At 33.0% G+C, this 25,008-nt stretch overlaps 2 protein-coding genes across 2 annotated transcripts; both read left to right on the forward strand.

The window, feature by feature from the left end:
• The first annotated feature begins 293 nt into the window (after nucleotides 1-293).
• On the forward strand, nucleotides 294-16,600 carry LOC134725252 (progestin and adipoQ receptor family member 3-like). The gene is made up of 6 exons (XM_063588915.1): nucleotides 294-705; nucleotides 3,209-3,371; nucleotides 3,746-3,898; nucleotides 4,781-4,975; nucleotides 13,684-13,774; nucleotides 14,331-16,600. Exons 1-6 carry the CDS (start codon nucleotides 455-457, stop codon nucleotides 14,453-14,455), a joined length of 978 nt encoding a protein of 325 aa, XP_063444985.1. The 5' UTR covers nucleotides 294-454; the 3' UTR covers nucleotides 14,456-16,600.
• A 5,378-nt stretch (nucleotides 16,601-21,978) lies between these two features.
• LOC134725253 (2-deoxy-scyllo-inosamine dehydrogenase-like) lies at nucleotides 21,979-24,603 on the forward strand. Its single transcript, XM_063588916.1, has 2 exons — nucleotides 21,979-22,028; nucleotides 23,474-24,603. Exon 2 carries the CDS (start codon nucleotides 23,498-23,500, stop codon nucleotides 24,500-24,502), a length of 1,005 nt encoding a protein of 334 aa, XP_063444986.1. The 5' UTR covers nucleotides 21,979-22,028; nucleotides 23,474-23,497; the 3' UTR covers nucleotides 24,503-24,603.
• The last annotated feature ends 405 nt before the right edge of the window (nucleotides 24,604-25,008 follow it).

A 25,008-nucleotide genomic window follows, 5' to 3' on the forward strand; every position in this document is an offset into this window, starting at 1 on the left:
TTATTAGACTTACTGATTTTATGTAGCTCTGTTTCAGTTTCCGAAGTTATGATTCAGTTGAAAATGCTTGTCACGGTTGTAAAGTTTTATTAAAGCCGCTGAATCAAACTAAAATGATATTATTTTGTCATATCTTATCTTTATATAATATCGAAGTTCATTTCGGTATAATTCTGTCCAAAATTAGTCAATTTCCAAAATAATAATTTTGGTATTGCGCAGTCCATTTTAGGTACGTTATTGTTCATGTCGGTATATTTTTTTGTCCTATTTGGTTATTAGACTATCACAAAAATCTTTTATGTTGGAGACGTAAATAGTACATAGTAACGGAAATAGTCTGGTTTGTTTTAATTTTTGGAGGATTTGTTAGTCTGTGCATGTAACGCAGGTGCTTGCTTAGAAAAGCAGCATTAGTTTCCTGTTGGGTAGCATTATACAGTTTAAACCACAAATGATGGGACGACTTGGAAACTTTGAAAACATCAAAAACAGACAAACAGTACACACCTCCAATTCGTATTCAGTTTTGGATATAGAAATCGACACAGATTTGCATGAAGCTTGCAGCTCTGGGCTCTGTGATGCAACCGAAAGAGAAATACCTTTGTATAAGTACAGTGAAATACCAGACTTTTTACAAGGAAATCCTTATGTTGTCAGTGGATACAGGGTTTCTCTTCCCTTTAATTTATGTTTGAAAAGGTGAGCAATTTTTTATATGTAAAACTAAAAAATCCACTTACCATTGGCATTGTCCCCAAATTCACTTTAAATAAGGGAACGAACATTTTACCTTAAGGGAATATCAGGTCCATTCGCACTTTATACATGTTTGCACCCTACACGTATGCACCTTCCACGTTTGTCCGAGATTACTCTGACATCCAACGGCTGTATTGCCAGACAAGCTGGGACCGTTCTCTGACTACTTCCATGTTTGTCTTGCTGCAGAGGTCTACTTGTTCCCTGCATGTCCACACTCATTTTATGGTATAAATGGAAATCTGTTAAAATGGTTTAGAAGCTACTTAAGTGATAGAAAACAAAGGGTGGTTATCAAGCAATCTTCTTCAAAACTTTGCAGTATTTCAGCTGGAGTTCCTCAAGGGTCAGTCCTTGGACCATTACTTTTTATAATATATATAAATGATATTGCAGAAAGACTTATTTCACTGTGCAGACTCTTCGCAGATGACACATTGTTCAGCTGTGTGGATCGTGATGCTTTTCAGAAAGAAACTGTGATAAACCATGATCTAGAACAGCTGAACGAATGGTCCAAAAAGTGGTTAATGTCTTTTAATCCAGATAAAACAGAAATTATGTTATTTTCTAATGTTGAAACCCCAGAAATGAACTTTATATTCAATGATAAAAATATACCTATTACAAATATGCATAAACATTTAGGGGTTACATTTAGCAATGATGCTAAATGGAATGCCCACGTTGATAATATTATCTTAAGCACGTCTAAACATATATAAATATGCTAAGGAAGTTGAAATATAAACTGAGCAGGAAAAATTTAGAAAAACTCTATTTAGTTTTTATAAGACCTTTATTTGAGTATGCAAGTGAGGTTTGGGATAATATTGGGGTAGGTTATGTCAATAAACTGGAGCAATTACAGCTCCAAGCTGCTAGGATAGTTACGGGCTTGCCTATATTCACAAGCTCAAGGGTTATTTATGAAGAACTTGGATGGGAAACATTAGCTGAAAGAAGAGAGAGAAGAAAAATCCAAATGTTTTATAATATTCAAAATAATAATGTTCCAAAATATTTGTCAAATTTAATTCCCCAAAAAATACAAAGTATGACGGTCTATCCTCTACGCAATGGAAATGACATCATTATTCCATTCTGCAGACTATCATTAACTAATGATTCTTTTATTCCATCAACCATACGTCTTTGGAATAATCTTGATAATTCAACTCGTGATGTGGAATCAATTAATAAATTTAAAACTGAACTAAAAAACCGTTATCCTCAGAGTAATATTTTTGTACCGAAGCAATATGAATTTGGAAATCGAAAAATTGAATATAATTCTCACCCAACTTCGATGTTTTGCATCATCCTTAAACTATGATCTATATAGGGTCAACATTATTTCTGACCCTTCCTGCCGCTGTGGTGTTAATCGTGAAGATTCATATCATTTCTTTTTTAAATGTATATTATATTCAGACATACGAAATAAAATGTTTGAAAGTCTTCGCTGGCTTCCAAATGATTGTAAAATTAACATAGAACTTCTTACCTCGGGTAGTTGTCTTCTTTCTCTAGAGCAAAACCAAAACATTTTCAAAAATGTCTTTGAGTTTATTAAAAGTTCAGAAAGATTTCAAATTGTCTAGGTAGCAAACCATGATCGCACACACATCATCATCTAAGTAAGATTTCTTCTCCCTTTTTTTTGTCCTTTTTATTTTTTTTAATTTGGGTTTTGTTTTTTTATTATTTGTTTTTTTTGTGTTTTTTTTCTGTTTTCAAAATAATTTATTCATTTATATATTTTTATTTTTATTTATTTTTTCTGTATTATTATTGTTTTCTTTTTCTTCAATCTTCAATTTTCCGTCTTTTGATCCATATTTATATATACATATTTACTAAATTAGATATACCATTCTTTACATGCATGCTCATACATATATTTTTGTATTATATTGCTATAAATGTTAAATGGAGAAGACTTCATAAGTCTGTTTGACTTGTGTCTTATCCAATTTGTACTTTAACAAATAAAATATGTTTAAACTAAACTCATTTTAAAATCAAATTCTAATTGAAAGGAATTATTATAAAATCATGATTGTTTCTTTGATGTTAATACTGCATATTCATCGAGCTTGGTTATAGTTTTATTTCTAAAAAATAATCTGGTCCAGCAGATCAATTTTTTTTTTATTATGAATGAAAATTCCCTCATAGTGTTAAATATTGAAAAAATAATATTATTGATAGCATTGAAAAACTAAACAAATGTACCAAAAAAAATCTAACCAAAAAAAAAACATAACCACACTATAAGGAGTATAAACAGCTATAGGGGACACTTGATAATTGCAAATACTGTGTGCCTAGGTATTAAGGCACAACCTGGTCTGTAGGCTGTAGCATGTGTACATGTAATGTCTTAAAATGTAAATTTCAAATGAATATAGGGTAATAAAATATGTTTTGTTTTTTGTAGCATTTTTAGATGGAATAATGAGACAGTAAATGTTTGGTCACATTTAGGTGGATTTTTCATATTTCTGTACTTATTGTTACATGATAACATAATCTACATACCAAGATTTCATGGATCTTACACAGACCATGTTATGGTGTCATTAGGACTTATATGTTATCAGGTAAGCATATTAATATATACTTTAATGTCAAATGCCCTCCACAAATACAGGTAGTTTTTATAAGAAACCATAACCTTTGAAAAAACCCAATTCAGATAACATGATATGAACATTACGTTTAAGAAATATAGCTTCACATTTCATAATGTTATAAGCCCAGGGTGGACATTGCAGCTGGTATAATCCTACGCTAATTTAAAACTCTACCAAGTGAAATTATCTGGACTACAGTTGTTTTGTACATGTACATTTTTGTATGTCTTGTGCATTGTTTGTGTTTCTTTGTATGACTATTTTTCAGAAGTGTTAGGTGTTGTTGGAGCATGCTGTAATCTGTTTTGTAGTTTATGTTATCCACTGCATGTTTTTTTCAGTTTTGTATGCTGTGTTCTGCAGGATTTCACATGTTTGCCTGTCACTCAGAAAAGGCCAGTAAGCGATGGTTAGCAGTAGATTTAGCAGGGATATCTATAGGAGTCATTGGTTGCTACCTACCAGCAGTACATTATGCTTTTTATTGTCTATCAGTGAGTTAATAAAATTCTTCCATCTTTATTTATCATGGTAGTTAAAATATGAGGTGTAATGCTTTGCCCATTAAATTTTTAATAGTACAAAAAATGTATACATAATTTTTACACTTTATAGATGGAAGGTTTTTTCATTGATAATCCTTCATGATAATTGTATTGTAGATACAACTATCAAAAGATTAACGCACTAACAAAGAGAATGCACAATAATGAGTTTCAACTCCACAACACAATCAAACAAATCATCCCTTTTAAGTCATAGTCTGTCTAGGCAAATTGATAATTTTAACTAAAACTACAAAAAAATCTACTACTGTGGATTCATTAATATTCGTTGGATACCAATTTTTCGTGGGTTTCGTGGATATCGAAGAACCATGAATTTAAATGTTCAACGAATTACAAATTTTCTTAAGGAATGTATGCAGACTTTACAAAAACCACGAATTTAAATATCCACGAATATGCAAGTTTTCCTCAAACCACGAAAATTGTTATCCACAAAAATAAATGAATCCACAGTATCAAAACCAATAATGGAAGAGACTAAACCTATATTATGAAACATTTATAAACTAATTGACAACTACTGTTCAGGTTCTTGTTTCTGGACAGACATGACAACATACTGGTATATGTTTTGCATGAATTGTCACTTCAATAAATGTTGGCCTCACTATATACTAGGGGAGATAATCATAAATAAAAAAAAACATGTAAATTTTACAAAATTTTAGACATTTCTACAATGTGACAGACAACAGGTTTATCAGTTGGTTTATGAGAAAAAATGATTAGTTATATTTTCCAGTCTAGTAAGAGGCTAAAGTTTTTGTTTGAATGACTATTTAAAAATCTTTTCAAACTTTCTTACAGATATGGAGGGATATTTATTTAATAACAATTACAATACTAACAGTAACAACGATGGTCATACAATTACATCCCCGATACTTCAGTCACCGATGGTCCAAGTGGAGGATTGCTATCTATATGGGACTGGCAGGATATGGAGTTATACCCACAATTCACTGGATTTGGTTGAATGGTGCATCAGCAGAAATTGTACAGGTAAAAACAGCTTTTAAATATGACTTGTTCTTTTTATATGATAAAATGAGAATGATATAAGGGAGTTACCATTTGATTTTAATAGGGGGGGGGGGCGGGGTCTAGGATGAAAATTTTTGTCCTGCATTTTTTAGCTCACCTGGCCCGAAGGGCCAAGTGAGCTTTTCCCATCACTTTGCGTCCGTCATCCGTCGTCCGTCGTCGTTGTTAACTTTTACAAAAATCTTCTCCTCTGAAACTACTGGGCCAAATTGAACCAAACATGGCCACAATCATCATTGGGGTATCTAGTTTAAAAAATGTGTGGCGTGACCCGGTCAACCAACCAAGATGGCCGCCACGGCTAAAAATAGAACATAGGGGTAAAATGCAGTTTTTGGCTTATAACTCAAAAACCAAAGCATTTACAGGAAATCTGACATGGGGTAAAAATGTTTATCAGGTCAAGATCTATCTGCCCTGAAATTTTCAGATGAATCGGTCAACCTGTTGTTGGGTTGCTGCCCCTGAATTGGTAATTTTGTGGAAATTTTGCTGTTTTTGGTTATTATCTTGAATATTATTATAGATAGAGATAAACTGTAAACAGCAATAATGTTTAGCAAAGTAGGATTTACAAATAAGTCAACATGACCGAAATGGTCAGTTGACCCCTTTAGGAGTTATTGCCCTTTATAGTCAATTTTTAACCATTTTTCGTAAATCTTAGTTATCTTTTACAAAAATCTTCTCCTCTGAAACTACTGGGCCAAATTAATCCAAACTTGGCAACAATCATCTTTGGGGTATCTAATTTTAAAAATGTGTCCGGTGACCCGATCATCAAATCAAGATGGCCGCCACAGCTAAAATAGAACATAGGGGTAAAAGGCAGTTTTTGGCTTATACCTCAAAAACCAAAGCATTTAGAGCAAATCTGACATGTGGTAAAATTGTATATCAGATCAAGATCTATCTGCCCTGTAATTTTCAGATGAATCGGACAACCCATTGTTGGGTCGCTGCCCCTGAATTGGTAATTTTAAGGAAATTTTGCTGTTTTTGGTTATTATCTTGAATATTATTATAGATAGAGATAAACTGTATGATGTATCCAGCAATTATGTTCAGCAAAGTAAGATTTACAAATAAGTCAACATGACCGAAATGGTCAATTGACCCCCTAAGGAGTTATTGTCCTTTATAGTCAATTTTTAGCTCACCTGGCCCGAAGGGCCAAGTGAGCTATTCCCATCACTTTGCGTCCGGCGTCCGTCGTCGTCGTCGTCGTCTGTCGTCCGTCGTCGTCCGTCGTCGTCCGTCGTCGTTAACTTTTACAAAAATCTTCTCCTCTGAAACTACTGGGCCAAATCAAACCAAACTTGGCCACAATCATCATTGGGGTATCTAGTTTAAAAAATGTGTGGCGTGACCCGGTCAACCAACCAAGATGGCCGCCACGGCTAAAAATAGAACATAGGGGTAAAATGCAGTTTTTGGCTTATAACTCAGAAACCAAAGCATTTAGAGCAAATCTGACATGGGGTAAAAATGTTTATCAGGTCAAGATCTATCTGCCCTGAAATTTTCAGATGAATCAGTCAATCGGTTGTTGGGTTGCTGCCCCTGAATTGGTAATTTTGAGGAAATTTTGCTGTTTTTGGTTATTATCTTGAATATTATTATAGATAGAGATAAACTGTAAACAGCAATAATGTTCAGCAAAGTAAGATCTACAAATAAGTCAACATGACCAAAATGGTCAGTTGACCCGTTTAGGAGTTATTGCCCTTTATAGTCAATTTTTAACCATTTTTCGTAAATTAAAGTAATCTTTTACAAAAATCTTCTCCTCTGAAACTACTGGGCCAAATTAATTCAAACTTGGCCACAATCATCTTTGGGGTATCTAGTTTAAAAAATGTGTGGCGTGACCTGGTCAACCAACCAAGATGGCCGCCACCGCTAAAAATAGAACATAGGGGTAAAATGCAGTTTTTGGCTTATAACTCAAAAACCAAAGCATTTTGAGGAAATCTGACATGGGATAAAAATGTTTATCAGGTCAAGATCTATCTGCCCTGAAATTTTCAGATGAATCGGTCAATCGGTTGTTGGGTTGCTGCCCCTGAATTGGTAATTTTGAGGAAATTTTGCTGTTTTTGGTTATTATCTTGAATATTATTATAGATAGAGATAAATTGTAAACAGCAATAATGTTCAGCAAAGTAAGATCTACAAATAAGTCAACATGACCAAAATGGTCAGTTGACCCCTTTAGGAGTTATTGCCCTTTATAGTCAATCTTTAACCATTTTTCATAAATCTAAGTAATCTTTTACAAAATCTCCACTGAAACTACTAGGCCACAATCATCTTTGGGGTATCTAGTTTGAAAAATGTGTCCGATGACCTGGCCATTCAACCAAGATGGCCGCCACGGCTAAAAATAGAACATAGGGGTAAAATGCAGTTTTTGGCTTATAACTATGAAACCAAAGCATCTAGAGCAAATCTGACAAGAAGTTAAATTGTTAATCAAGTCAATATCTATCTGCCCTGAATTTTTCAGATGAATTGGACAACTGGTTGTTGGGTTGCTGCCCTCCAATTGGTAATTTTTAAAGAAGTTTTGCCGTTTTTGGTTATCTTGAATACTATTATAGATAGCGATAAACTGTAAACAGCAATAATGTTCAGCAAAGTAAGATCTACAAATAAGTCAACATGACCTAAATGGTCAATTGACCCCTTAAGGAGTTATTGCCCTTTATAGTCAATTTTTAACAATTTTCATTAATTTGGTAAATTTATGTAAATTTTTACCAAATATAGTCTTCTGTTACTAATGGGCAAAGTTCATTATAGATATAATTGTAAGAAGCAAAATCGTTCAGTAAAGTAAGAACTTCAAACACATCACCATCACCAAAATACAATTTTGTCATGAATCCATTTGTGTCCTTTGTTTAATATGCACATAGACCAAGGTGAGCGACACAGGCTCTTTAGAGCCTCTAGTTAACAATTTTCATAAAATTTGTAAATTTTTATTAACATTTTCCACTGAAACTACTGGGCCAATTTCATTATAGATAGAGATAAATGTAAGCAGTAAGACTGTTTAGTAAAGTAAGATTTACAAACACATAACAATCACCAAAACACAATTTTGTCATGAATCCATCTGCTTCCTTTGTTTAATATTCACATAGACCAAGGTGAGCGACACATGCAGGCTCTTTGGAGCCTCTAGTTTTTAGTTGTAATCTCTGTCCTGCATTTTTATTTTTCACTCTATCCGGTCCTGCTTTTTAGCTCACCTGGCCCAAAGGGCCAAGTGAGCTTTTCCCATCACTTTGCGTCCGGCGTCCGGCGTCCGGCGTCGTTAACTTTTACAAAAATCTTCTCCTCTGAAACTACTGGGCCAAATTGAACCAAACTTGGCCACAATCATCATTGGGGTATCTAGTTTAAAAAATGTGTGGCGTGACCCGGACAACCAACCAAGATGGCTGCCACGGCTAAAAATAGAACATAGGGGTAAAATGCAGTTTTTGGCTTATAACTCAAAAACCAAAGGATTTAGAGGAAATCTGACATGGGGTAAAAATGTTTATCAGGTCAAGATCTATCTGCTCTGAAATTTTCAGATGAATCGGTCAACCTGTTGTTGGGTTGCTGCCCCTGAATTGGTAATTTTATGGAAATTTTGCAGTTTTTGGTTATTATCTTGAATATTATTATAGATAGAGATAAACTGTAAACAGCAATAATGTTCAGCAAAGTTAGATATACAAATAAGTCATCATGACCGAAATGGTCAGTTGACCCGTTAAGGAGTTATTGTCCTTTATAGTCAATTTTTAACCATTTTCTTAAATTAAAGTAATCTTTTACAAAAATCTTCTCCTCTGAAACTACTGGGCCAAATTCAATCAAACTTGGCCACAATCATCTTTGGGGTATTTAGTTTAAAAAATGTGTGGAGTGACCTGGTCAACCAACCAAGATGGCCGCCACTGCTAAAAATAGAACATAGGGGTAAAATGCAGTTTTTGGCTTATAACTCAAAAACCAAAGCATTTTGAGGAAATCTGACATTGGATAAAAATGTTTATCAGGTCAAGAACTATCTGCCTTGAAATTTTCAGATGAATCGGTCAATCGGTTGTTGGGTTGCTGCCGCTGAATTGGTAATTTTGAGGAAATTTTGCTGTTTTTGGTTATTATCTTGAATATTATTATAGATAGAGATAAATTGTAAACAGCAATAATGTTCAGCAAAGTAAGATCTACAAATAAGTCAACATGACCAAAATGGTCAGTTGACCCCTTTAGGAGTTATTGCCCTTTATAGTCAATCTTTTACCATTTTTCATAAATCTAAGTAATCTTTTACAAAATCTCCACTGAAACTACTAGGCCACAATCATCTTTGGGGTATCTAGTTTGAAAAATGTGTCCGATGACCTGGCCATTCAACCAAGATGGCCGCCACGGCTAAAAATAGAACATAGGGGTAAAATGCAGTTTTTTGCTTATAACTATGAAACCAAAGCATCTAGAGCAAATCTGACAAGAAGTTAAATTGTTAATCAAGTCAATATCTATCTGCCCTGAATTTTTCAGATGAATTGGACAACTGGTTGTTGGGTTGCTGCCCTCCAATTGGTAATTTTTAAAGAAATTTTGCCGTTTTTGGTTATCTTGAATACTATTATAGATAGCGATAAACTGTAAACAGCAATAATGTTCAGCAAAGTAAGATCTACAAATAAGTCAACATCACCTAAATGGTCAATTGACCCCTTAAGGATTTATTGCCCTTTATAGTCAATTTTAAACAATTTTCATTAATTTGGTAAATTTATGTAAATTTTTACCAAATATAGTTCTCTGTTACTAATGGGCAAAGTTCATGATAGATATAATTGTAAGAAGCAAAATCGTTCAGTAAAGTAAGAACTTCAAACACATCACCATCACCAAAATACAATTTTGTCATGAATCCATTTGTGTCCTTTGTTTAATATGCACATAGACCAAGGTGAGCGACACAGGCTCTTTAGAGCCTCTAGTTTTTTTTAGTTTATCCTGACTTTTTTTAACATAAATTGTCATCCTGACTTTTTTTTTTGCAAGTGTCTCATTCTGCCTTTTTTTTTTTACTCAAAACTCCTGTCCTGTTTATTTTAAGCTCACCTGGCCCGAAGGGGTATCTAGTTTAAAAATTGTGTGGCGTGACCCCGCCAACCAACCAAGATGGCCGCCACGGCTAAAAATAGAACATAGGGGTAAAATGCAGTTTTTGGCTTATAACTCAAAAACCAAAGCATTTAGAGCAAATCTGACGCGGGGTAAAAATGTTCATCAGGTCAAGATCTAACTGTCCTGAAATTTTCAGATGAATCGGACAACCTGTTATTGGGTTGCTGCCCCTGAATTGGTAATTTTAGAGAAATTTTGCTGTTTTTTGTTATTATCTTGAATATTATTATAGATAGAGATAAACTGTAAACAGCAATAATGTTCAGCAAAGTAAGATCTACAAATAAGTCAACATAACCAAAATGGTCAGTTGACCACTTTAGGAGTTATTGTCCTTTATAGTCAATTTTTAACCATTTTTCGTAAATCTTGGTAATCTTTTACAAAAATCTTCTCCACTGAAACTACCAGGCCAAATTTAAACAAACTTGGCCGCAATCATCATTGGGGTATCTAGTTTAAAAATTGTGTGGCGTGACCCGGCCAACCAACAAAGATGGCCGCCATGGCTAAAAATAGAACATAGGGGTAAAATGCAGTTTTTTGCTTATAACTCAAAAACCAAAGCATTTAGAGCAAATCTAACAGGGAGTAAAATTGTTAATCAGGTCAAGATCTATTTGCCATGAAATTTTCAGATGGATTGGACAAACTGCTGTTAGGTTGCTGCCCCTGAATTAGTCATTTTAAGGAAATTTTGCCGTTTTTTGTTATTATCTTGAATATTATTATCGATAGAGATAAACTGTAAAGGGAAACAATGTACAGCAAAGTAAGACCTAAAAATAAGTCAACATGACCGAAATGGTCAATTGACCCCATAAGGAGTTATTGCCCTTTATAGTCAATTTTTAACAATTTTCATAAAATTTGTAAATTTTAACTAACATTTTCCACTGAAGCTCTTAGGCCAAGTTCAATATAGATAGAATGATTGTAAGCAGCAGTAATGTTCAGTAAAGTAAGATATACAAACACATCACCATCACCAAAACACAATTTTGTCATGAATTCAAATGCGTCCTTTGTTTAATATTCACATAGACCAAGGTGAGCGACACAGGCTCTTTGGAGCCTCTAGTTTGTTATTATCTTGAATATTATTATAGATAGAGATAAACTGTAAAAGGAAACAATGTACAGCAAAGTAACACCTAAAAATAAGTCAACATGACCTAAATGGTCAATTGACCCCATAAAGAGTTATTGCCCTTTATAGTCAATTTTTAACAATTTTCATAAAATTTGTAAATTTTAACTAACATTTTCCACTGAAGCTCTTAGGCCAAGTTCAATATAGATAGAATGATTGTAAGCAGCAATAATGTTCAGTAAAGTAAGATATACAAACACATCACCATCACCAAAACACAATTTTGTCATGAATTCAAATGCGTCCTTTTTTAGCTCACCTGGCCCGAAGGGCCAAGTGAGCTTTTCCCATCACTTTGCGTCCGGCGTCCGTCGTCCGTCGTCCGTCGTCGTTAACTTTTACAAAAATCTTCTCCTCTGAAACTACTGGGCCAATTCAAACCAAACTTGGCCACAATCATCATTGGGGTATCTAGTTTAAAAAATGTGTGGCGTGACCCAGTCAACCAACCAAGATGGCCGCCAGGGCTAAAAATAGAACATAGGGGTAAAATGCAGTTTTTGGCTTATAACTCAAAAACCAAAGCATTTAGAGCAAATCTGACATGGTGTTAATATGTTTATCAGGTCAAGATCTATCTGCCCTGAAATTTTCAGATGAATCGGTCAATCGGTTGTTGGGTTGCTGCCCCTGAATTGGTAATTTTAAGGAAATTTTGCTGTTTTTGGTTTTTATCTTGAATATTATTATAGATAGAGATAAACTGTAAACAGCAATAATGTTCAGCAAAGTAAGATCTACAATTAAGTCAACATGACCAAAATGGTCAGTTGACCCGTTTAGGAGTTATTGCCCTTTATAGTAAATTTTTAACCATTTTTCGTAAATTAAAGTAATCTTTTACAAAAATCTTCTCCTCTGAAACTACTGGGCCAAGTTAATCCAAACTTGGCCACAATCATCTTTGGGGTATGTAGTTTAAAAAATGTGTGGCGTGACCTGGTCAACCAACCAAGATGGCTGCCAGGGCTAAAAATAGAACATAGGGGTAAAATGCAGTTTTTGGCATATAACTCAAAAACCAAAACCTTTTGAGGAAATTTGACAGAGATAAAAATGTTTATCAGGTCAAGATCTATCTGCCCTGAAATTTTCAGATGAATCAGTCAATTGGTTGTTGGGTTGCTGCTCCTGAATTGGTAATTTTAAGGAAATTTTGCTGTTATTGGTTTTTATCTTGAATATTATTATAGATAGAGATAAACTGTAAACAGCAATAATGTTCAACAAAGTATTATCTACAAACAAGTCAACATGACCGAAATGGTCAGTTGACCTGTTTAGGAGTTATTGCCCTTTATAGTCAATTTTTAACCATTTTTTCGTAAATCTTAGTTATCTTTACAAAAATCTTCTCCTCTGAAACTACTGGGCCAAATTAATCCAAACTTGGCAACAATCATCTTTGGGGTATCTAGTTTAAAAAAATGTGTGGCGTGACCAGGTCAACCAACCAAGATGGCCACAAAGGCTAAAAATAGAACATAGGGGTAAAATGCAGTTTTTGGCTTATAACTCAAAACCAATGCATTTAGAGCAATCTGACTTGGGGGAATTCGTTTATCAGATCAATATCTATCTGCCCTGTAATTGGAAGATGAATCTGACAACCTGTTGTTGGGTTGCTGCCCGTGAATCGGTAATTTTAAGGAAATTTTGCTGTTTTTGGTTATTATCTTGAATATTATTATAGATAAAGATAAACTGTAAACAGCAATAATGTTCAGCAAAGTAGGATCTATAAATAAGTCAACATGACCGAAATGGTCAATTGACCCCCTAAGGAGTTATTGTCCTTTATAGTCAATTTTTAACAATTTTCATAAAATTTTAAATTTTTAATTAACATTTCCACTGATACTACTGGGCCAATTTCAATATAGATAGAGATAATTGTAAGCAGCAAGACTGTTTAGTAAAGTAAGATTTAAAAACACATCACCATCAACAAAACACAATTTTGTCATGAATTCATCTGCTTCCTTTGTTTAATATTCACATATACCAAGGTGAGCGACACAGGCTCTTTAGAGCCTCTAGTTTAATATTCACATAGACCAAGGTGAGCGACACAGGCTCTTTGGAGCCTCTAGTTTTTCAAATTTCATAACAAATCTTGTAAAGACTTGTCAATTGTTGTAGAGACATGTTGACCTCTAAAAGTCTTTTGTGACTGTTTTTTTTTTTTTATCTAATTGTTGCATCTCATTAGTCTTTTTCTACTCATATTATAAACTTAGATAAGTGACCTTATGCTTCTGTGTTTATCTATTTCTAATGTGTATACATTTGCTTTTATTTGCAGTTATTTGTGCCAAAGGTGACAACTATATATATTCTTGGAATGATAGCTTTAATATTGTATCTTAGTAAATTTCCTGAAAGATTTTATCCAGGTAAGTTTTATTCTGAGAACCATTTGTAAATTGAACTCATGATATCTAAATAAACGTCAAAATATTATTTTTTTAAATTAATTTGCATGCTTTTCAATCATTTATACATTGAGGACACTTAAACAGTAAATCAGATCATTTTTGAGAGAAATGGTAAGCAATGAGAAGGGTCAATAGATCTTTGGGCTATATATAAATCTGTGACACTTGGACTATTGATTTATTGTCCAGATATGAGAAATTAGCATGGCGTTTATTATCACTGAACTAGTATATATTTGTTTAGGGGCCAGCTGAAGGACGCCTCTGGGTGCGGGAATTTCTCGCTACATTGAAGACCTGTTGGTGACCTTCTGTTGTTGTCTTTTTCTACAGTCGGGTTGTTGTCTCTTTGACACATTCCCGATTTTTATTCTCAATTTTATGAAAGAACTGACATATTATTAATAGTAAAAGTAAAAAGATATTTTTATTGTAAGAAAATTGATAATGTTAACACAAATTATATTTGACAAAGTACACATATCTTTTAACTATGCATATACTATATTTTCAGGAGTTTTTGACTTTGTAGGATCAAGCCATCAATTGTGGCATATAATTGTTGTTTGTGCATTTGTATTTTGGCATTATGCAGGACAGGAAATTCTCAGGTACAGAGTGGCACATCCATGTGTATGATGATGGAGCCACTTAAGAACATTAATATTTATATTTAATTTATTGTTAACAAAAATATCTTTTTATGTTACATTGCTCTAAAATGGCAATCGCAGGGTAATAATATACACAATTTTGCATTTTAAATTGACAATCATTTAGTCTTTTAGTAGATACACATGACAAAGTATAAAGACAGTATAATTGAACCATTTGTAAGGATATAGAATATTTGAATTTTAAATTTTAGACTGACAGGAATTGATCTCTAAATGGTCGGATTGTCGTCTCTTTGACACATTCCCTATTTCCATTCTCAATTTTATATAATAAATCTCATGGTTTCTATCATCAGTCTTATTTCAAACTATATTTAACATGTTTAATCTTATATTGATATGATTCAGGACCAATAACAGATACATAACTGTGCTGATTGGTACACAATTATTTTACCATGTTTTCCAATACATCAAATATTATGTGTTCAAAGTAGAATCAAATTGTAGTAGCATAATCAAATGTTATATTTTAAGAAGGGACCAATATTTTGTTTTTTAAAGATAAATATACTAAAGGTCAATATTTGGCCCCCAATTTTATATTTTTTTTAAGCAATCACGAATGACTATCAATAATTCAATACTTTTTTAAGCAAATGTATATGACTCTCAGTTGTAAAATAATTTGAACCAATTTTATATGACTATCAAAAGTATAATAATTTTATGAAGCAGTTATATATATGAGTATCAGTACTTGATTTCAACTCCACTTGATTATGCCTCTTACAATACAGTATCTTTTTTTCATCTCCAGTTAGAATTTCATAAAAATAAAGTGCCCATAGTTAGTAAAAAAGTTTTTTTCATAAAATAAATGCCATAGATCAGTTGCAAAATTATTACACTTATAGATATAATAATATGAGGTATGAGTGCCAATGAGACAACTCCCCGTCCAAGTCACAATTTATAAAAGTGAACCATTCTAGGATAAAGGATGTTCTTCAACATGGAGCCTTGTCACACACCCTACAGCAAGCTATAAAGGCCCTCAAAAATTACTAGTGTGAAACCATGCAAACAGGAAACCCAACAGTCTAATCTGTATAAAAAAAACTAGAATTGCTTATGAACCACATCAACTGCTGAACATAAGATTCCTGACTTGGGACAGGTGCAAACAAATGCAGCAGGTTTAAACATTTTAATGTAAATGAAAGAAATTGGCAGCATGTTATACAAATCTGTTTTTATCCTTAAAAACTTTTTTTCAATTGGGACTATAAGTCTGAAAAGGTTTACTCATTTAGATATAAATGGTTTCAATGTTGCTCCTGGTATGATGATTTAATGAGGACTTTTTTTTTGTATGTGCCTCATTTGTTTTACTTCTTGTTATGTTTTTATATTATAAGATTATACAATAATCTGTATTTATTGTGTATTTGTCAGATATATGATTTTTCATTTCCTAGATTTAGTGATAATCAGGAAGTAATTTTGTTGATGAGTCAATACTTTATTCACTAAAATTCAATCAGGAAGTATAACATTTTATTACTGTGAATTCATTATTATTCATTGGATACCAATTTTTGTGGGAACTAGTTAACCACAATTTCAAATGTTCAATGAATTCGAATGTTCAAATAGGCTATGTATACAGAAATTGACAAAGCCATGAAATCAAATATCCACAAATATGCAAGTTTTCAGGAGTCCATGAAAATTGATACCCACAAAAATAAATGGATCCACAGTAACTGAAAATATACTCATATGATATTGTTTATTAGAAAAAAAAGAATTATGTTATCAGTGCTCATGATATATAACATACATTTACCTGAATTTATGAGGTCAGACACTTGTAGCTTTACTTAGACTGTTTAATGGTTATCCAAAATAATAAGATATTCACATTGTATAACATGTGTAACCTCTCAATTGTTATTTTAACTGTTTAGAATGAAAATGTTATTTGGTATGTTGAAATCATCAAGTAAAGATCAGAATTATAGTTTAATGGTATTAAGTCATAATTTTAGCATTATAATGTTTTTTTTTATAGTTTTATATCTTTGCACCATTTAGCTTTTTGGTGTATACTTGACTGTGATAAAACAATTTTGATATTCCAAAATAAACCTTGAATTATTAACTGTGTCATTTTAACTGGCTTGTCAAATTCTAGGTAATAAGATTTCATATTACCTGGAGCTCTTATTTATGAACAAACAACTCTGTATAGCTTATGAACAGTCAAATCAGTATAACTTATGAGTACACCTGAGAAATCTTATTAACAGAAAAATTGGTATAACTTATGAATGTCGAGTACAACTCAGTATTCAGTATAATTTATGAAAAGACAAATCAGTATAAGTTATGAACAAAATAATTGGCATAACTGAAGATGAGTACAACCGAGTAAAATATAGACTAATAAATAAGTATAACTTATGAATAATGGGTATAACTCAGTACAATGTATGCACATACAAAGTATAACTTATGATGAATACAACTCAATATGACTTATGAACAGACAAATTAGTATAACTTATGATGAGAATCTGAGTAAAACCAATAGAAATACAAATCAGTAGACTAGTATTACGTATGAACAGACAAAGCAGAATAACTTATGAACAGACAAAACAGTATAACTTATGAACAGACAAAGCAATTTAACTTATGAACAGACAAATTAGTATAACTTATGAACAGAAAAATTAGTATAACTTATGAACAGACAAAACAGCATAACTTACGATGAATGCAAGTCAGTATAATTCATGAGGACAAAGCAGCATAATATTTCATATTACCTGGAGCTCTAATTTATGAACAAACAACTCAGCATGACTTATGAACAGACAACTCATTATAACTTATGAACAGACAAAAGCAGTACAATTTACGATGAGTATAACTCAGTAAAACTTGAGAAGAGACAATTAAGTTTAACATATGATGAGGGCAACTCAGTATAACTTATAGACAAAGAAGTATAACTTACAATGAGTACAACTCGGTGGAACTTTTGAACAGACGAATCAGTATAACTGAAGATGATTACAAACTGAAATGGACAAATCAGTATTACTTATAAGCAGTACAAGTTGTACAACTTATTTAAACTTAATAACGGACAAATCAGTATAACTTATGAATGATGAGTACAACTTGGTATATCTTATGAACAGGTAAAACTTATCACGAGTTCAACTTGGTATTTTATGAACAAACAGTTCAGTTAAACAAATGAACAGACAATTCAGTTAAACAAATGAACAGACAATTCAGTTAAACAAATGAACAGACAATTCAGTTAAACAAATGAACAGACAATTCAGATTAAATTACGATGAGTTCAGCTCAGTATTACTTATGAACAGACAAATCAGTATAACTTACTATGAGTAGAACTCACTAAATTTTTTAAACAGACAAATAAATATAACTTATGATCAGTACAAGTGAGTTAATCTTTCAAACGGACAAATCGGTATCACTTATGAATGATGAGTACAACTTGGTATTATGTAAAAACAAAACAGTAAAACTTATGACGAGTACAACTCAGTATTACTTATGGACAGGAAACTCAGCATAACTAATAAACAGACAATTCAGATTAAATCATAACCAACTCCAACTCAGTATGATTTATGAAGTTCAACTCAGTATCATTTATGAAGTCCCAAGTTGGCAACTCAGTATAACTTATGAAGTCCAACTCAGTATAGCTTATAAAGTTCAACTCAGTATAACTTATGAAGTCCAACTCAGTATAACTTATGAAGTCCAACTCGGTATCACTTATAAAGTTCAACTCAGTATACAGTATAACTTATAAAGTCCAACTCAGTATAACTTATGAAGTCCAACTCGGTATCACTTTTGAAGTTCAACTCAGTATAACTTATGAAGTTCAACTCAGAATCACTTATGAAGTCCAACTCGGTATCACTTATGAAGTACAACTCAGTATAACTTAAGAAGTCCAACTCAGTATCACTTATGAAGTTCAACTCAGTATCACTTATGAAGTTCAACTCAGTATCACTTATGAAGTTCAATTCAGTATCACTTATGAAGTTCAACTCAGTATCACTTATGAAGACCAACTCAGTATAACTGATGAACAGACAAAATTAATCAGTATAACTTATATCGAGTTCAACTGAGTAAAACTTATAGAAGGCCAAATCCTTTATACTTATGAATGCTGATTACAATTCAGTATAACGTATGAACAGAAAAATCAGTATAACTAACGATTGGTACAACTCGTATACCTTATGAATGATAGAGTACAGCGCAGTCTAAATTATGAACTGACACATAAGTAACTTTATAATGAGAACAACTTAGAAAACTTATCAACGGACAAATACGTGTAACTAATTAATGATAAGTACTCCTCAATATAATGTATGAACAGAAAACTCAGTATAACTTATGAAAAGACAAATCATTAAAATTATATATACGGACAAATCAGTATAACTAACGATAAGTACAAATGAGTATTGATAATGAACAGAACAAATGAGTATAACTTAATTATATACAGATAATTCAGTATTAACAAGTGAAACTGCGAGCTACTGCTCACTGATGATACCCCCCGCCGCAAGTGGATAATATATCATAAATGTGGAGCCGTGGTGTAGTGGTTAGTGCATCGGACTACTAACACAAAGGTTCCTGGTTCGATTCCCGTCTGGGATGAAAATTTCAGGAACTCAATTTTCGGCTCTCCCTCGACACCATTTGCTAGTATGGTCTTGAGGAAACGATGATAGTCCGTCGGAAGGGGACGATAAATGGCTGACCCGTGTTAAGAGAGAGTCATATCTCTTGCACGTAAAAGACACCCTTGTAGATTTCGAAAAAGAGTAGGCTAATGCCGCTACAAGGCAGAACTTGCACCCGCAAAGTGGAAAGGGATTAATATAAGTTGCAAAACTTGTTTCCCAATCCACTATAAATAAATATGTTTAAACTAAGTGGATAATATTAATAGTGTAAAAATATGCAAGTATTCGGTAAACAGGAAGTTGTCGAGTGATGAATCTGAAAACGCATCACACGGTATAGCTGACTTATATAAATCCTGAAACCAAATTTCAGAAATCCTCGTATTGTAGTTCCTGAGAAAAATGTGACGAAAATTTTCAACTTGGCTATCATGTGTAAAATCATACAAGTGTTCGGTAAACAGGAAGTTGTCAAGTGATCAATCTGAAAACGCATCACACGGTATAGCTGACTTAGATAAACCCTGAAACCAAATTTCAGAAATCCTTGTACTGTAGTTCCTGAGAAAAATGTGACGAAAGTTTCATGGGACGGACTGACTGACGGCCTGACGGACGGACGGACGGACGGACGGACGGACGAACGGACTGACTGACAGACAGAGGTAAAACAGTATACCCCCTTTTTTTAAAGCGGGGGTATAAATATCATGATTCCAAACTCAGTATAACTTATGATCAGTACAACGAATGAAAACTAATAGAGGGATAAATCAGTATAACTTATGAATGATGAGAAAAACTCATAGTTTTAACGCATGAACAGACAAAGTAATATAACTTATGATAAGTATAACTTATGAAGTCCAACTCAGTATCACTCATTAAGTCCAGCTCTGTATTACTTATGAAGTAACAGACAAATCAGTATAACTTATGAACAGACAAATCAGTATAACTTATATCGAGTTCAACTTTGGATGAGTCGATCCGAGAACAATGAACAGATAAAGTAATATTACTTATGATGAGTATAACTTATGAACAGACCGTTCAGTTCAACTTTGGATAAGTCGATCCGAGAACATTCATTCCATACACAACATAAAGTTATGATATCCTACTGTGATAGTGTTTGAGATCCGGACCTAATCACTAAACTTTAAAGTCATAAGAAACCTCAAATTAAAAAAAATATTGCATATGTTTATTTATAACTCAATGGATAGTTTTTTTTATAAAACTTATGTACATATACATTTTTCTGAAGCTTTTTAAAAAAAAATTATTCATATTTAGAAGAAGTTTACTTAATTTAATTGCTTCCCTCCAGGACGCAATCCCCCCGACATATTTTCCGTATGCAAAGTGACCTCAGTGTGACCCATTTCGTAAAAATCCGATAATCACAATACGCATGGATGTCCTTTAAATTAACTATTATCTGAATTTACATGTTAAACACGTGCTTTTGTCCATGCTTTTTTGTTGATTGTTGACAAACAGGTGACAATCGTTAAACTTCGGCTTCAAAACACGAACTTTCCATATTTTTACAACAACACTGTCCGATTGAAATAATAAATTGAGGATTAAACGAAATTTACACGAAAAAAATGATAAATTCGTGCACAGAAGACAAATCAGTATAACTTATATCGAGTTCAACTTTGGATGAGTCGATCCGAGTTCATGATGTGTGTATGCATTGGTTCAAGGAAGAACATTATTTTTCACCGGTCACTCGTTTCTTATGACTTTAACCTTAATTGATCACTGATCCATGAAAAGAGCTCAAGGATGGGTGAATCCTGCCTGATAAACATGTAGACATTGCAAGGAACCAAAATATATGTAGTTGTAATATCCCATTTCTCATAATTTGTGGGAAATTCACATCACCAAATCATCTTTTTTCGAAGCAGACTCGCTGAACCATGAAAATGAGGCCAAGGAATCTGTATACAAGATATGAAGCATTCGGGTCTTCTGTCTTATGAAATATAAAGCTTTATATTAATACAAATAGTTACACCGGATAGACTAGTAATACCTATATCTCACATAATGCGACTTTTGTAGCAGGCGAGACATAAACCAGAATAACTTATAACCGAGCTTATAACCAGTGAGTCATTCCATTCGATTATACATCTTAATCGTAACTAATTTCTAACCGTAATCTCTAGATTCAGCACGTTAACTTCCTATTATTGGGTATACGGGGATGTGCCAAAATATGGGTCATAATTTTGCGAGATTTTATATAAAAATTACCCTCCTTTTTAATGACATCCTATATTAAAATGCATTTACGTTTGATAACTGTATATTGATTTGGGGTATGTCATCTACATATCATATATAACGATAACATATATGTCCACCAAACGATGTCAATTCATATATAAAAACTTAAGGGTACCTAGCTGGTATATTTATGAATTATGAGTGATGATGAGTTAGTGCTTATATAAGCATGCGTCATATTTTGAATATTGTATATAAGTATCGGTCATTCTTTCTTAAATATTTATATATAACTATAGGTACTGAATTTCAGTGAATGTTATATTAAAATGGGTACGTTTTTTAAGGCAAAAATGACACACCCTACCAAAAAAATATCGAAGTTACCACCCCCCCCCCCCCCCCCGTGAGATTCAGTAATTTTTTTTTATCTCTATTATGACATTAGTTCATCTCAGAACAACATTTTCAAATTTGGCGGTGTTTAATTATTATACATTATTTATTAAACAGAGTTATAGTTCTTTTCTTTTGTAATCCTATATTGGAAGTGCACCACACTTTAAATTTGTAAGTTCGTAGTACGGTAGATGTTAATTATTGATCATCGATATCGAACCATGTTTTTCCTTTCTTTCGGCTGCCTGTATTTCAAAGACTATCTCCTAGCACGAAATACCACGTGTCAGGACGGCTTGAACGCGTTAAGCCGTTTCCAGCACTCGCGATGTTTGCGTATTTTTGTCAGGTATTCTGAATCCTCTGTTTTTATCCATCATGTGTTGCCATAAGCAAATTCTGCCCGCTGCCCCTACCTTTCTTTTCATAATTTTAATATAGTTACATACAGTTTAAAAACAAATTTTCAGATATCATAAAATCCTCCGGAGCTTTTTAAGTGTTTGAAAGGGAAAAACGTACAAAGGATATGTGTATTTGAAAAACGTACAAAGGATATGTGTATTGGAAAAACCCAGAGAGAATAATTTCCCGCCAAATTTTCTACGGATTATCTCACTAAAGCTAGGACACGAAACCTTTCATTTCTACCCTTTTAGCTCTGTTTAAGAGCTTTTATACATAAACATTTGGTAATACTTTTTATAATATAACATATAAATATATATTATTTGTTAGCACTTTTTTTTTACTTAGATCAGTAGTTTTTCCTGTAACGTTTGCATGGTCCTATAGCTGTTAATACCATAATTAAAAAAAAGAAGAATTTGCGGCTTGTAAGAAAATGTATGAAATTAATTTAAAGGTTGTTTATCTTGAACAACAAAGTGATTTTCAAAAACCTTCTCCATATTTTCGTCCTGCCTAGAAGTTGTCAATTTTAAAGTTATGTCTTAGCTGGATCCGACTATATGATGTCATTGCCATTTGGCAACACGACCTATGATGATTGGGTCGGCACCGTGAAACACAAATTGAAGAGTTGCCGGTTCAGCTCAAATTTGTATTGTCTTTTGTGTTGCATTTGAATAGTTTTTCAAGAGTGATGTTATTATACTTTTCCTTCACAATATGTTTAAAAGTTTTTTCGAGTGAAGTTTAAAAGGTTTATCAAAATCAACATATTCTTCTTCATCAATATTAAATTCTTCAGTTAAAAATATGCTTGGCAAAAGTGTACCAAGTATATATTCCATCTTCAGACATAGACTTATTTACTGCAAAAGCTTCTTTAACAAGAGGGTTTATTTCATGGCAGTTTATTCTACAAAAATATAATAAAGAGTTTTAATAAAGGAGTCAAGTGGCCGATGAAATCGTCTTACTAGTAAATCAGACTTTGCAGCTATATTACATGAGTTTTTTTTAATTCCAAGAACAGTTTTACAAAATTTATGATGCACTTTTTCAAAAATTTTGTATACAGCCCATATTTCTTTTCTTCGTATTTTTGTGTCTATACTTATTAGTAAATATTATTCTTACATGGCGTGTTAGTGACCTAATACGATACATATGGCCACATGTAAGATAAATACCTTTATATCTAATTTTAGGACTGGGTTTGTTTCCAGCACATAATGCAAGCTGTAGTAGTCACAAAAGATTCGGGAAGTCCTGAATTGAAATCTGGTATCGCTATACCAGTACCTGGTCCCGGAGAGGCACTTGTAAAGGTTATACGGGCTGGGATATGTGCCACAGACCTTGAAATAATAAAAGGCTATGCAGGCTTCGAAGGAATTGTTGGGCATGAATTTATAGGAAAGGTCGAAAAAGTTAATCCAGAATCTGAAACAGGTGCTTGGATTGGTAAAAGAGTTGCGGGTGAAATAAATGTGTTTTGTAATGTCTGTGACATTTGTAAAGGTGATGATTATATTAGGAAACGAAATCATTGTCCAGATAGAACAGTCATGGGCATTGTTAACAAGAATGGTACTTATGCCGAGTATCTTACATTGCCACTACAAAATCTTTTAGAGATACCAGAAAATGTAACTGACCTACAGGCTTGCTTTGTTGAACCACTTGCTGCAGCATGTCGAATTGTGGAACAGGGTTTGGTGTCCACCGGATATAAAGTTGCAATTGTTGGAGACGGAAAGCTTGGTCTATTAATTGCTGAAGTTATGGCACAACAAGATTGTCATGTCACTATATTCGGTAGACACTGGGAAAAAATGAATCTTTGTACGGGAAAGATTACTAAAGTTTTAAGTGATGGTTCAGAAGAATTAATCAACAAATATCGAGATTGCTTTGATGTGGTTGTCGAAGTGACAGGAAATATGGGAGGTCTTATGCTTACTTCCGAAATAACTCGCCCGCTTGGAACAGTTGTTTTGAAAACCACGTGTGCCTCTGGAGGTACTGAATTTAATACCTCGCCGTTTGTTGTTAAAGAAATAAAGTTGATTGGGTCCAGATGTGGACCATTTGCTAATGCAATCCAATATTTAAAGGATGGGAAGATAAATGTTGACAAGCTTATTACTAAAGTATACCCATTTAAGGAGGCAATCACTGCCATAGAGCATGCAGGGAAGAAAGGAACTCTCAAAATACAGCTTAAAATGGAATAATAAACAACTTTAGTTTAGAATACTCATTACTGCATATTCTGCAGTTCTTTTTTACTTTTCTATAAATACTTACATTTTATTCTCATTAAAAGTCATGTTTACCTCATTCGTATGAGGTGGTGATTTCGTCAAAATTATTACCAGGACCTCTATACTAGTGATTGGCATTAAGAATATTCATCGATTATGGAGGAGCTTCTGGATTATTTTAAGATAGTTAGATGTCAAAATACCCTGAAATATATCAGGACCTCCATAATTTGATTTCAGGTTATTCTAAAATATTATTGGATCTAAACAATTCGACTAAAGAAAATTTTGAAATCATTCAGGACCTCGAACACAAAACTAAAATTCGCCTCGCACATCATTAAGATAATATAATCAATGAATTAAACTTATAGAAACTTATAGATATATATATTTTTTTTTTTTTTTTTTTTTTTTTTTTTTTAGATATATTAATAATTAAAATATTACATTATTAAGGTTTTATAATAATTTAT

The sequence above is a fragment of the Mytilus trossulus genome, chromosome 7 (assembly GCF_036588685.1).
Source record: "Mytilus trossulus isolate FHL-02 chromosome 7, PNRI_Mtr1.1.1.hap1, whole genome shotgun sequence".
In the NCBI taxonomy this organism is placed as follows: Eukaryota; Metazoa; Mollusca; class Bivalvia; order Mytilida; family Mytilidae; genus Mytilus; species Mytilus trossulus.

Excerpts from the sequence above, each read along its gene's own strand:
- LOC134725252 (XM_063588915.1), top strand. The coding sequence starts at position 455 with ATGATGGGACGACTTGGAAACTTTGAAAACATCAAAAACAGACAAACA. Across the intron at positions 706-3,208 it reads TTTAATTTATGTTTGAAAAG|CATTTTTAGATGGAATAATG; the intron begins GTGAGCAATTTT and ends TGTTTTTTGTAG. Across the intron at positions 4,976-13,683 it reads CATCAGCAGAAATTGTACAG|TTATTTGTGCCAAAGGTGAC; the intron begins GTAAAAACAGCT and ends TTTTATTTGCAG.
- LOC134725253 (XM_063588916.1), top strand. The coding sequence starts at position 23,498 with ATGCAAGCTGTAGTAGTCACAAAAGATTCGGGAAGTCCTGAATTGAAA.